We start from the raw sequence: 12,454 nt of genomic DNA, 5'->3' as shown, positions 1-12,454 counted from the left end.
CGGCCATCTGCTGGGGCTGCTCTGTGTTTTAATAGTGAGGCTGATCTTTGGAGGGTTGGGGCAGGTTGGTGTGCTGTGTATGATGTAGGTGGGTCTACTGTCATTTCCTATTGAGTGCATGCTACAGGACTGTTGTGTTGCAGTGGTGGCAGGGTGTCTAATGAGAAAGCGGAAACTTGGGAGACTTATTAAAAGAAACACATTTCTGATGGAATACAAAGCTGAACCGTCATGTAATCTGGTCATTGTGTAATGCTTCACTATTTATTTTTCTTGCAATTAAGCAGCGAGGCTCATAATCTAATGCATCAGGGGAAAGTGCTACATGTGTTGTTTTTGTATTCACTGAGTCAGTAGTGTGCGCTTTCCGTCCATTATCACATGCTGAGGCCATTTCATCAATTAATCTCTGCTGTGTTTTAGGAGAACAGAAAGACCCAGCAGTACTGCAAATGGGTTTTTTTTTCCCCCTTCTGTAGCAGTACCACCAATCTGCGGATGAGATGGAATGATTTTCGCTCTGCAGCTAACACAAGCCCCATTTCTCACTTATAGAGGCAGGAAATTGCACCTGAATAGGACCAATCAGAATGTCCCCCTGGGTGTTCAGGGCCAAGCCTGGAGATGCAGCGAGAGAACCTGTAGTTATAAAAGAAGTAATACCTCCACAGTATTGGAACTTTAATGGGAAAATAAAGAATTGGCTTGGTGGCAAACCACATTAAACCGATTTTGATAGAAGAAATCACTGAGGCTTTGTTTGTCTTCCCTCCTCTGCTGCAAATTGACATGGAGGTCAATTAAGATATTATTCTGCTGCTATTTTAGATGAGAAATTAAATTCTGTTGTACAAAAACAGTTTGTTCACCCGCGTGGCTTAATGTTTTGTTCAGTGTCTGGGGCAGAAATTGTGGAGTGGAGTGGAGTGGAGTGTTACAAATCCCCACCCAAATCACCAAGAGGCTGTGTTTTAATTTGATGCGCGTGATTAGTAAGCCTGATTGACAAAAATGTTTAGCCAACCACAAACAGCCTTCAATTAAGTGGCATCAAGCAAAGACGGGCTGTTTTTAAGCTTAATTCGGCAATGACTTCAAATAAATAGCATATATTAGGAAAATGATAGGTATTACTGTACATGTTCAGAGCCTCCATCAAGCATACACTGATGCACATGGATTACATTTATACAACACTATCTTGATTAAGACGCATGAATAGGGCACGTTTTCCTGTGGTTGTACACAGATATGGCCTTCTACCGTGTTTGTCCTTGTGTGGCTTTCAATAAACAGGCATGTGTTTACCATGTACGCTTTGCACATGTAATGTACTTGCATGCTGCAGCATTCAAGTCCCTATACTGTGTGTGTTTGTGTGCTCAGTCTTTGTATAGCAAGTGTTTGTTTCTTTGTTTTCCACACTGGACAGTGAGTGAGCACTGTGTCCTCCTCCCCCCCTCCCCGGTCTCAGGTACTCATTCCAGGATGAGGAGGATATGTTTATGGTGGTGGACCTCCTGCTGGGAGGTGATCTGCGCTACCACCTGCAGCAGAGTGTCCAGTTCAGCGAGGATGCTGTCAAACTCTACCTCTGTGAGATGACACTGGCACTCGACTACCTGCAGAGCCAGCACATCATTCATAGGTAGGCAGTCATTTTTTTCCCATTAACCTCAGTTCAAGGCGTCCAAGCGTGTTTCCAGCTGCCACGCCTGTAAGGAAACACACCTTTCTGCTCTTTCTTGGCTGACATTTGCTAGCTGTTTTGGACATTAGCCTACCAAAAAAAAAATCTGCCTATTGCTCCAGGAAACAGCATTGATGTGAGCTGTGAGACTGAGCCAAAGCAGTAACGTTGCTACTACATGTGAAACTGTAGAGTCATGTGATAATTCTCTGTGGATTTGTTAATTATGAGTGTTATGAGTCATTTGACCAATTGTTAAATTAAAAATATTGTAAATGCACCTTTTTTTTAAAAAGAAAAAACTTATCTACATATTAATCTGTTTTGTTGTCATGGTAGCATGAATTATTTTAGGTCCTTCCTGTTTAAATGACCTCATCATTAAATTCAATGACACTCGAACTCGAAGGATCAGACATCTTATTTTCTGGGTTTTGATTCGATCATGAAAACTTACTTAAAATAGTTTCCAAGTACACCCACAGCATCGGTCATCCCATTCTATCATTATGTTTTTGTTTCGTCAAATTTACTAAACCTCTTCTCTTCCTCCCATGTTGAAAGAACTCTGAAGATCAACTCAAGGTTGTGTCTATGACTTTTAGTGTTCAAAACACTTTGTTCATTGAGTTCTGCTACTCCAGTTTGCAGCGTTATTGTCTGTGATTTATGAATGTAAGGATTTTACTCTACAGGCTGGAACTCCAACACTAAAATGAATTCAAGTAAATCCAAGTTCCTGGACTTGTGCAAGTGCATTATCTTCTCTCTATTCCAGAGGGAACGCTGCACTAATCTTTTTCCTTTGTGTAAGCACTCTTAGTTTATCGGAAACCACAAAGTCACAGCGTCTTTTTAACTTGCAGTTCTTGCGGCTGTAAACATATAGATATATATATTTAGAGCCACCTTCATCATGTCCCTTTGCCTAATATCTTGTGCTTTCGCTTTGACCTCAACGGTTAGGAGAACGTTCTGTCATATGACATTAAATTATTCCTCCTGAGGAGTGCTTGGTGCCCTACAGCTCCCTATAAAGAATAGTATAGAGGGGTCAGTCATGTGTTTTTTTTTTGTGTGCCCTCTATGTTTTCTTTCATTTTGCACCATTTTTAACCTTCTGTTGTGTCCATGCACTCACGATCAAAGTGAATTCGTTTGAAGTGCAAAATCTGTTTCAAGATTTGACATAATAGAAGATGAAAGTAGAGAAAACATAAAGTACACAAGCAAAAAGAGCCTTTATGCAGACACACTGCTGAAGGTATTACCTTATTGAGGCATTAGGACATCCCTGTTTCTATTTACTTTATTTAACAAGTATAAAGATAGCCCTCATGTGTGTTCCCATAATTGTTACCATCCATCATCTTCAACCAGGGTGGACTCGCTGTCCACAGCTTTTTGTCCAAATATGCTGAGCGCGGCAGTGTGTGTCTTTGTAGTCCAGTAAGTGGAAGAGCTGGATCCCTGCAGACTGCAGATTTAGTGCCACAGATGGCTGAAAAACTGTTTGAACCTTGTTCAAAACCTCATCGGGGCTGCATTTCTTCCTTCAAACAACAGTATACTGTTTGTGTGTGTATGACTGTGTGTGTTTGTGTGTTTCTAGTTGTGCACGTATGTTCACAGTGAAGCAGATCTGTGTTTTTGTGATGTACTCACACATTCAGCACATTTACAATGAAAAATGACGTACGAAGCACCATGTCTGGTTCTTCACTTTTTACATAAACCACAAGAAACTGAGTAAAGATGTGTAAAGAGTAAATGATCTGGCCACGGCTAAAATAACCCTAAATAACTTACCACCTCCTCGAACAGGGTAACTTTGGTATTTTTCAATCTAGATTATATTTTCCCATGTTTTTATGTCAAAGTGATTGATGGAGACAGGTTTTGAATTTGGTCCAGTATTGAGTGAGAGCACTGTTCAGCCGCGAAATGTTCAATTGTGCACCATCAAAATGTATCCATTGAAAGTGCTCACAGCCTCAGATTGTTATTGACTCCACAGAGATGTGTTTAACCTGTGTGTCCAACCAAGTGTCACTCAAGGAGAAGTTTTGTTCCACCTCTGGAGAGGTGAGGTGAAGGAAGTCAACACCACTCAGAAATAAAACATTTGTTATAACTTGGGCTTGATTGTGTCTGTAAATCTCTGTGGACACAGGGTCACAGCACCCACAGGAACCCCACCATTCTCCTGAGCTTCACAGTCTTGCAGAAACTGGTTCACTCTCCCCTGCCTGTTGCCACTCTGTCTGTCCTTGTCCGCTCTCATAGAAGCTCTTCATCCGTATACTCCAGTTCAAATAAATATTTGCACATTGTCAAAATCAGATACATATTAGACAATATTTGAATGATTGAAGATCTTTTCCGTAACACTAAGCTACACTTTCTGTCCTCCAACACAACAAACTCTTGCCAGTGCATTCACCTCAAGTCACCTCACACAGTGGATCAAGTGAAAGGAACAGGAACTCTGGCCCCGTCGCCCCCATACATTAAGTAGCTGTCACCGTGTGTTTTTCTCCCCATGAGTCACTTTGATACAAAACATGGCAAAAATGTTATCCTTTAAGCTTAATAGTTAGAACACACTATCATCTTTTTGATTATCAACTATTTCTTGAGCAGTAACCACCTGGAATCTTCACTGGTTGCTTAGCAACTTCAAGGTGCCAAAGAGACTGGTTGAAGTTGGTGGTGTTGATCTTCTCATCTAACCAGAAAGTGAATTAGCGCATGTTCATAATTAAAGACGTGACGCAAGCTTATAAATAATGTACAGATTTGGCATCATAACATCAAAATTGATTTAAATCTTACAGTGGGGAGAACAAGTATTTGATACACTGGTGATTATGCAGGTTTTCCCACTTGCAAAGCATGTAGAAGTCTGTAATTTCTATCATAGGTACTCTTTGACTGTGAGTGAAGGAATCTAAAACAAATATACACAGTGTATGATTTTTAAGTAATTCATTTGCATTTTATTGCATGACATAAGTATTTGATCACTTACCAACCAGTAAGAATTCCAGCCCTCACAGACCTAGTTGTGACCTGTTGGTTCTTCTTTAAGAAGCCCTCCTGTTCTCCACTCATTACCTGTATTAACGGCACCTGTTTGAACTTGTTACCTGTATAAAAGACACCTGTCCAAACAAACTCCAACCTCTTACCTCTCTCTCTCAATAACCAAGACCAGAGAGCTGTGTAAGGACATCAGGGATAAAATTGTAGAACTGCACAAGGCTGGGATGGGCTACAAGACAATAGGCAAGCAGCTTGGTGAGAAGGCAACAACTCTTGGCGCAATTATTAGAAAATGGAAGAAGTTCAAGATGACTGTCAATCTCCCTCGGTCTGGGGCTCTATGCAAGATCTCACCTCGTGGGGCATCAATGATCATGAGGAAGGTGAGGGATCAGCCCAGAACTACACGGCAGGACCTGGTCAATGACCTGAAGAGAGCTGGAACCACAGTCTCAAAAGAAAACATTAGTAACACACTACACCGTCATGGAATGAAATCCTGCAGTGCACGCAAGTCCCCCTACTCAAGCCAGTGCATGTCAAGGTCCGTCTGAAGTTTGCCAATGACCATCTGGATGACCCAGAGGAGGAATGGGAGAAGGTCATGTGGTCTGATGAGACAAAAATAGAGCTTTTTGGTCTAAACTCCACTCGCCGTGTTTGGAGGAAGAAGAAGGACGAGTACAACCCCAAGAACACCATCCCAACCATGAAGCATGGAGGTGGAAACATCTTGCTTTGGGGATGCTTTTCTGCAAAGGGGACAGGATGACTGCACCGTATTGAGGGGAGGATGGATGGGGCTATGTATCGCGAGATCTTGGCCAACAACCTCCTTCCCTCAGTATGAGCATCGAAGATGGGTCCTGGCTGGGTCTTCCAGCATGACAACGACCCAAAACACACAGCCAAGGCAACTAAGGAGTGGCTCCGTAGGAAGTATCTCAAGGTCCTGGAGTGGCCTAGCCAGTCTCCAGACATAAAACCAATAGAAAAAGGAGCTGAAAGTCCGTGTCGCCCAGCGACAGCCCCGAAACCTGAAGGATCTGGAGAAGATCTGTATGGAGGAGTGGGCCAAAATCCCTGCTGCAGTGTGTGCAAACCTGGTCAAGAACTACAGGAAACGTCTGACCTCTTTAATTGCAAACAAAGATTTCTGTATTTAAGTATTAAGTTCTGTTTTTCTGATGTATCAAATACTTATGTCATGCAATAAAATGCAAATGAATTACTTAAACATCATACACTGGGATTTTCTGGATATTTGTTTTAGATTCCGTCAATCGCAGTTGAAGAGTACCTATGATAGAAATTAGACTTCTACATGCTTTGCAAGTGGGAAAACCTGCGAAATCGGCAGTGTATCAAATACTTGTTCTCCCCACTGTATGAATCCACATAGAGGTATTTGCAGTAAATGCGTTACTATATAGATTCACATATCATAATTTTCTGTATGTATTATAAAAGATTACCTGTGTGAGATGCTGTCATTTCAACAAATGAGTAATTCTCGTACATCTCACTACATGACAGGTAGCCGATGTCTTTTTCTTTCTTGTCTGGTTGGTAAAGACATCAACGATGTACAATTCAGAGCTGCCATTAGAAAAAGGTGACAGATGCTGTTTATCTGTGCTTTTTTTTTTCTTAACAATTTTGTCACCCTCTCTTTGACATCAACTGTTGTGCCTTTGACACAATTGTGTCTGCTCTCAGAGCCGTAATCCAATCCCTGGGTATCCATGGCCGTCCCCAGCTCTACAATTTTGTTCCACCCTGCAAGTTTTTGACAGGAGAATACTATACAATTATTTTGTTGCACCAACTGAAGGAAGAAGGGTCTCTGGTCTCCTAGCAACAGTCAGCTGCCACCATGCCCAGCGAGGTAAAATTGGTCCTATGAGAAGAATGGAAGTAAAAGTGAAGAGTCCTTTTTCCTCTTCAGTATCCTCTCTGAACAGACAACCAGGTTGCTTCGTTTGTCTCCATCATACACTCAACATGTTAAACTGCTGGCTGTTACATCACCTCACACAGCTGACTTGTTCCTGAGCGCAATAAGAATTCACTTTACATGCAGTTTCATGCTGGATTGGTGTTTCTGCGCTCGCTTGCAAAATTAATTCAACATTAAGTGAATTTTGTACTTCAAACAAAATGGCACGATGCTGGAGCTGGCACTCGTAACAGGATCCCTCCTGTGAACATGTATGTATTTCCCTGCAGCCTTGTACTGCTGGATCAGTCCGACCCTCCACCACTCCCCTCCAAGAGTTTTGGCAGATGATATTAGGCATGAGCTCAGCGTTGCATAGCCGCAGTGAACAAATGCTCCTATGGGAAGTGTAGATGCTCTCTGTGGACTGCGTGTATTCTCCACACCAGTGTGATGTGCGGCGTAATTAAATAAGCTGTGTGCGCTCTGTTAATTGCCTGTGGAGGGCTTGGAGGAAATGTCGAGATGTGCATATACGAGTATTAGTGTGTGTCTGGATGTTTTCGTTGCATAAGCATGTGCAGACAAACCTGCGAGAGCCTCCAGGGGGATCGGTGATGGTCGTGTTCTCAGGCGCTCTGGCAAAAGCTTGAAGGGAATGGGAATTTTCTGCCTCACGTTTTCTTATTGCAAACACACACACACACTTAACATGTTTCACCAACATGTAATTCACACATGCATCAGCCTACAACCACCTCCTACAGATTTTCACATCCACACATACTGTATGCATCTAATCCCAGTCTTTCCCACCTGATCATATACTAAACATCTTGAGGTGCTGTTACAGTATGTTCTTGTGAGCAACAACTTCTGTAAAAGCAAATGCCCTGAATCTGAAACATCTTAACTAACAGCATCAATTGAATAAGTGTTAATTAATTCATTGTTCATTCAATTAAGTGTGTTTTCATACACATATTTTCTGCATATTTCTCTGACATGGTCGCAACCTTTACCGATTTGATTTTAGCCGGACACCTTTCTGGCATGTCAGGCCTTTCTCTCTCCCTGTTTTCTCTCTTCCTCTTCACCTGTCACTCTCCTATAAACCTTTATTAATGAAAAAGAAAAAACAGAAAAACAATCTTTGATAAGCAAACAAACTCCACCAAGTCCAAATATCACAAAAAGGTTTTTTTAAACTTGGCTGTGGAAATATTGATTGAAAAACAAAAGGCTACAGTGCAGTGAAAACAGACTTAGGGAATAAAACATTCATACATGACGCATCTTTGAAGCAACAGAAGCAAACAGAAATGCCACATTTTCTTCATCAATTTCAGATTTGACTGACACTCCCTCGATTATGTCATCTTGTTGTACCTACGTGTTTTACAATGATATGACTGAAATCCAAATCTTTGTTCATGTGTGTGTCTTTTATTGTCTCCTTTAGAGATGTCAAGCCAGACAATATCCTGTTGGATGAGCAAGGTAAGGGAGTAAACTATTCGTATGAGTGTGTGCAGAGGACATGTAATAATACAAAGCATTTATTGTAGGAAGCAAAAATAAACTTTCAAATATCTTTCTCAGAACTGGTTTCATGCATACTTGTCTGCTACACACAAGAGATCTGAACAGTACAGACACTCTCACATCAACCCTCCCTTTTTATAACCAAGAGGTACCACAAGGTTCTGTGCTCAGCCCATCATTAATATTTCAGCAATATTATTACTCCATCACAGACTTATAATATCAGTTTTTATGCAGATGATACATTCTTATGCGCATGACTCTACCTCAAGCCATGTCAAGTATACAGTCTTCTTTTCACCTTTTTTTAGATGTCTCTGGAGAACCTTCAACTTTTACAAAATTCTGATAGGATGTGTGTTTTATTTTCAGGATTATTATCTCATGCTATCCATACACATTCCACAATTTGATGGAGTTTAAGATTTCATTTAAGAATCGCCATCATAGTGTCATCTTAGTTTATGAATGTCTCCTACTAAAGCTGCCTCAGAATATTACATCTTTTCTCTCTCTAAAACTACTCTCTTTAAAACTACTGTTCATCGGAGCAGATCTGAGAACTATTCCACCAGTAAATACTCAGCTTGGAAAGACTGCCTTCCAGTTTGTGCTCCATATAAACTGAGCGAATTAAAAAAGGACCTTTTTAACATCTCATCCATTTGATGAATTTTTAACTCTCAACTCTTTGGGGATGTCTTTTGTTGTTTGTATGTGCTTGTGTGTGTCTTATTTTCGCTGTATTTCTCTGCTGTAATCAGGTTTTCTTGCAAAACAGATGATAAAGATATAAAGGTTATACATAAATATGTCCATTATTTGTATATGTATAGTTATGTTTCTGTGTTTTTCATGTTACTGTGTGATAAAAAAAAAAGTGGAATTTGCATTATAGCCAAAAGCTTTTTTAAGTGCACAGACAGCAGTGACAAGCAGGACACAAAAATGACCCTGCAAGCTGCTAATGAGTCACACTGGTAACAGGGTCAGAGGAGTCAGGGATGAGTGCCTGACAAACAAAAGCAAAAGGAAACATTAAGTTTACTGAAATAAAAATACAGACATGTTTTCTTCCCATGTGATTTGACATTTATTTAAAAATGCCAAAGTTAGACCAGACTAAATTTTTATTTTTAAATGGAGTTCTTGCTTCTTCTCAGGTCACGCTCACCTGACGGACTTCAACATAGCAACGATAATAAAAGATGGAGAGAGAGCCACAGCCTTAGCTGGAACCAAGCCCTACATGGGTAACTTACCCGCAGCCGCATTACACTCATCTTGTCAAGCATGTCCGGTGTCATCGGGTCTGATTGCTTTGTGCAAATATGTATCCTTACGGGACAAAAGGGAGGTTGTGAGAAGGTTGTTGTATTCTTAGCGTAATAGTAGAATTACGTTATGCTAATTTCAAATGAATAGTCTGATAAGAAAGAATGATCTCTCAATGTTCTTTGTGGAAGAGACACCATAGTTCATTTGCACAAACTGTTCTGACATTTTTAGGCAGAGAACACTCTCAGTAAGATGTGACTTGTTAATTGTGTGCATGTGACAGGCTTATAGTAGATACACTGTGTTCAAATTAGATACTTTGATAGGCACTCGTGTGAATTATAATGGTCTTGTGGTTATTTGTGAAAAACTGAGGCAAAAATGTCTTGTCTTGTCTTGTGATTTAGCAGAGTTGAGTTGAGAGCTGTGTTGACATTTTGCAAAAGAACACTTCCTCTCCTTCCTCACGTACAGGCAGTGGTTTGAAAAGCTTTTTCTCTGTTTGTGTTTCAGCCCCAGAGATCTTCCAGTCTTTTGTAAGTGGAGGAACGGGCTACGCCTTTGAAGTAGACTGGTGGTCACTAGGGGTGACAGCCTTCGAAGTGCTGCGTGGATGGGTAAGGCATCATGGGAATTAGCATTTTTATCTAGTTAGGTTGCAAAACTCAACTTGCCTCCATTTATCTGCTCATCATCTTTTTGTTTTTCCTCTTTTTGTCATCCATCCATACCAGAGGCCCTATGACATCCATGCCAGTAACTCAGTGGAGTCCCTAATTCAGCTCTTCAGTACAGTCAGTGTTCAATACAGCCCAGCCTGGCCCAAGGACCTGGTTTCCCTTTTGAGGAAGGTAAGCTGGACACGGCTGGATAAATAGTTAGAATTTAAAGGTCCAGTGTGTAGGATTTAGTTGCAGTTATCACTGCATTGCAATCTCCTTCCATCACCCTTCCGTACTGAGTGTAAAGGAGAAACAATGCTTGAAAGGCAGTATTTAGTTTGTCTGTTCTGGGCAACTGTAGAAACATGGTGTTTCAACATGGCAGCCGTCCAAGGACTTGCTCCCACTGTAGATATAAAAAGATAATTTTTAACTAACAAAACCGAAAATTCTTCTTATTTTTAGGTGATTATACATGCATGAAAACATAGTTATGAATATTATATTCCATGTCTGCCCTGAAAATAGAATCCCCCAATCTTACACACTGGACCCTTAAAACCTAGAAATGTGTAACCACTGGAAGAGGTTAGTGATTCTGATGTTGCTTTACAGGCCAATGCCAATAAATGTCGATGTCTGTTAGGGTTAGAGTCAGGTGAACTGCTTAGATTTGGCTGGATTGCCCCTGAACATTTAACTTGCCCGTCTGATATTTTTTATGATGGTGCAGATTGTGAATTTCCTTTTCAGAGCTAAAACGATTAGTTGTATATTAATAGTAAAGCTGATTGACAGAACAACTGCAACCTTTTTTTTTTTAGTTTTTAAAACATTTTATATACAAATCAATTAATCCAGGCATCAAAAAAATGAAAATAATTATATTTTGCAAAATCATAAACAGCAGTTAGTAGGCTAATTTACATTTTTGTTCAAGCTAAATCAAAGTAAATTAAACCCTGACCCTTCTACGTGGACACATATTGTCTTCCCTGGAAAGAGGAGCAGGTGGGAAGGAGAGCAGGCACATAGAGGTGATATGGGGGTACATGCTGAAGTAAAAAGCCACAGGAAGAGAGGATGCAGGTACTGTAGGGGGACTGGAGCTGGAGGGAGGGAGGATGAGCTGAGACCCTCAGGGCAAAGGAGAAGAAAAACGACAGATGGGAATCTGAGGGATGGAAGCACAGAAACACAGCAAGTGGGTGAGAGAAGATACAGTGTGTTTGTCTGTTTCATCCAGTGTATGGTTGCTGATACAAGATTTATCATAACAAGTCATTTAACTTCATATTCTGACTCAAAATGTTCAAAATCTACTGGTTTGATCTGATAATTTGCATCAAATGGACATAAATCTGCTCATTCATTTTCTATATATAATGTATATACAGTATCTTCTATATAATAATAATCTACCTTCTTTGCTTTGTGTCATGTTACATGTTGTCATCTGTTAAACTGTGCTGGAAACAAATGATCTCATTTCCTCTGGCAGTATTTCGGTAGTCATTTTAAGACAGGATTCTCAAGTGAGAAAACCATGAGTTGATATTTTTTGGCAGAGCGTAAGTGTGAGCATGAGTGCGTGCATGTGTTGTGCGTCTGAGTGACTGAGTGTTCTGGACCAAGCGTTGGTCTCTTCCGCTCTGCTGCTGATCGATTACCATGTCTGGACTCCACTGAGACAGATCTAACCGCCCCTGCAGGAAAAAAACTGAATCAACCTGTGACCAGAGGAAGAAAATAAAGCACTGAAAGAGGGTTAACATGACAACACAAGCCACATCCCATTATGATGTCCAGTGTTCACCGTGAGGGCAATAGTGAAACAGATGCTATTTCATTAAGGTTTGGTTTGATTTCCTTTCTGGAAGAAGTAAATGCACTTCTGTGCGGTGTTCATCTGTCTCGATCAGTGCAACAATTTTGATTCAAACCTGATGAGTGGCTGGTTTGATTAACAGTGCCCTCTGTTGGTTAGTAAGGAATTTATCTGGTATTCCTCCAAGTTTGGTGGCAAAATAATTTCATGGATTTTTAATGTACAATCAGTAACATCATCAATCACATTACTAAATTGTGTTAAATAAAAGATAAATAAATGAACTAATAATTTGTGAAATAATTTAAAAAATAGCTCATTATTATGACACGTTTTCTGTCATTGTGATTTCATATTAACCATATTTTTCAATATCTTTATTCGATTATGCACATTTTGTTTCCCAAAAGCATTTTTTTAAATTTCATAATGACATTTTACCTAATGTCATTTTTTTATAAACGTGC

General features: G+C 40.3%; 1 protein-coding gene across 2 annotated transcripts in view; it reads left to right on the top strand.

Moving 5' to 3' along the window:
- stk32c (serine/threonine kinase 32C) overlaps positions 1-12,454 on the top strand; it is a 79,399-nt gene that overhangs the window by 57,062 nt on the left and 9,883 nt on the right. For both annotated transcript variants that reach the window (XM_010739669.3, XM_027277493.1), the window contains 5 exons: positions 1,475-1,648; positions 8,137-8,174; positions 9,383-9,472; positions 10,011-10,114; positions 10,232-10,348. In XM_010739669.3, the coding sequence (XP_010737971.1) occupies positions 1,475-1,648; positions 8,137-8,174; positions 9,383-9,472; positions 10,011-10,114; positions 10,232-10,348 (523 nt within the window). The remainder of the gene's footprint in view (positions 1-1,474; positions 1,649-8,136; positions 8,175-9,382; positions 9,473-10,010; positions 10,115-10,231; positions 10,349-12,454) is intronic.

Source organism: Larimichthys crocea, chromosome III, assembly GCF_000972845.2.
Source record: "Larimichthys crocea isolate SSNF chromosome III, L_crocea_2.0, whole genome shotgun sequence".
Lineage (NCBI taxonomy): Eukaryota > Metazoa > Chordata > Actinopteri > Sciaenidae > Larimichthys > Larimichthys crocea.
The sequence above is the reverse complement of the archived record's forward strand: the minus strand, read 5'-3'. Positions and strand labels throughout refer to the sequence as shown.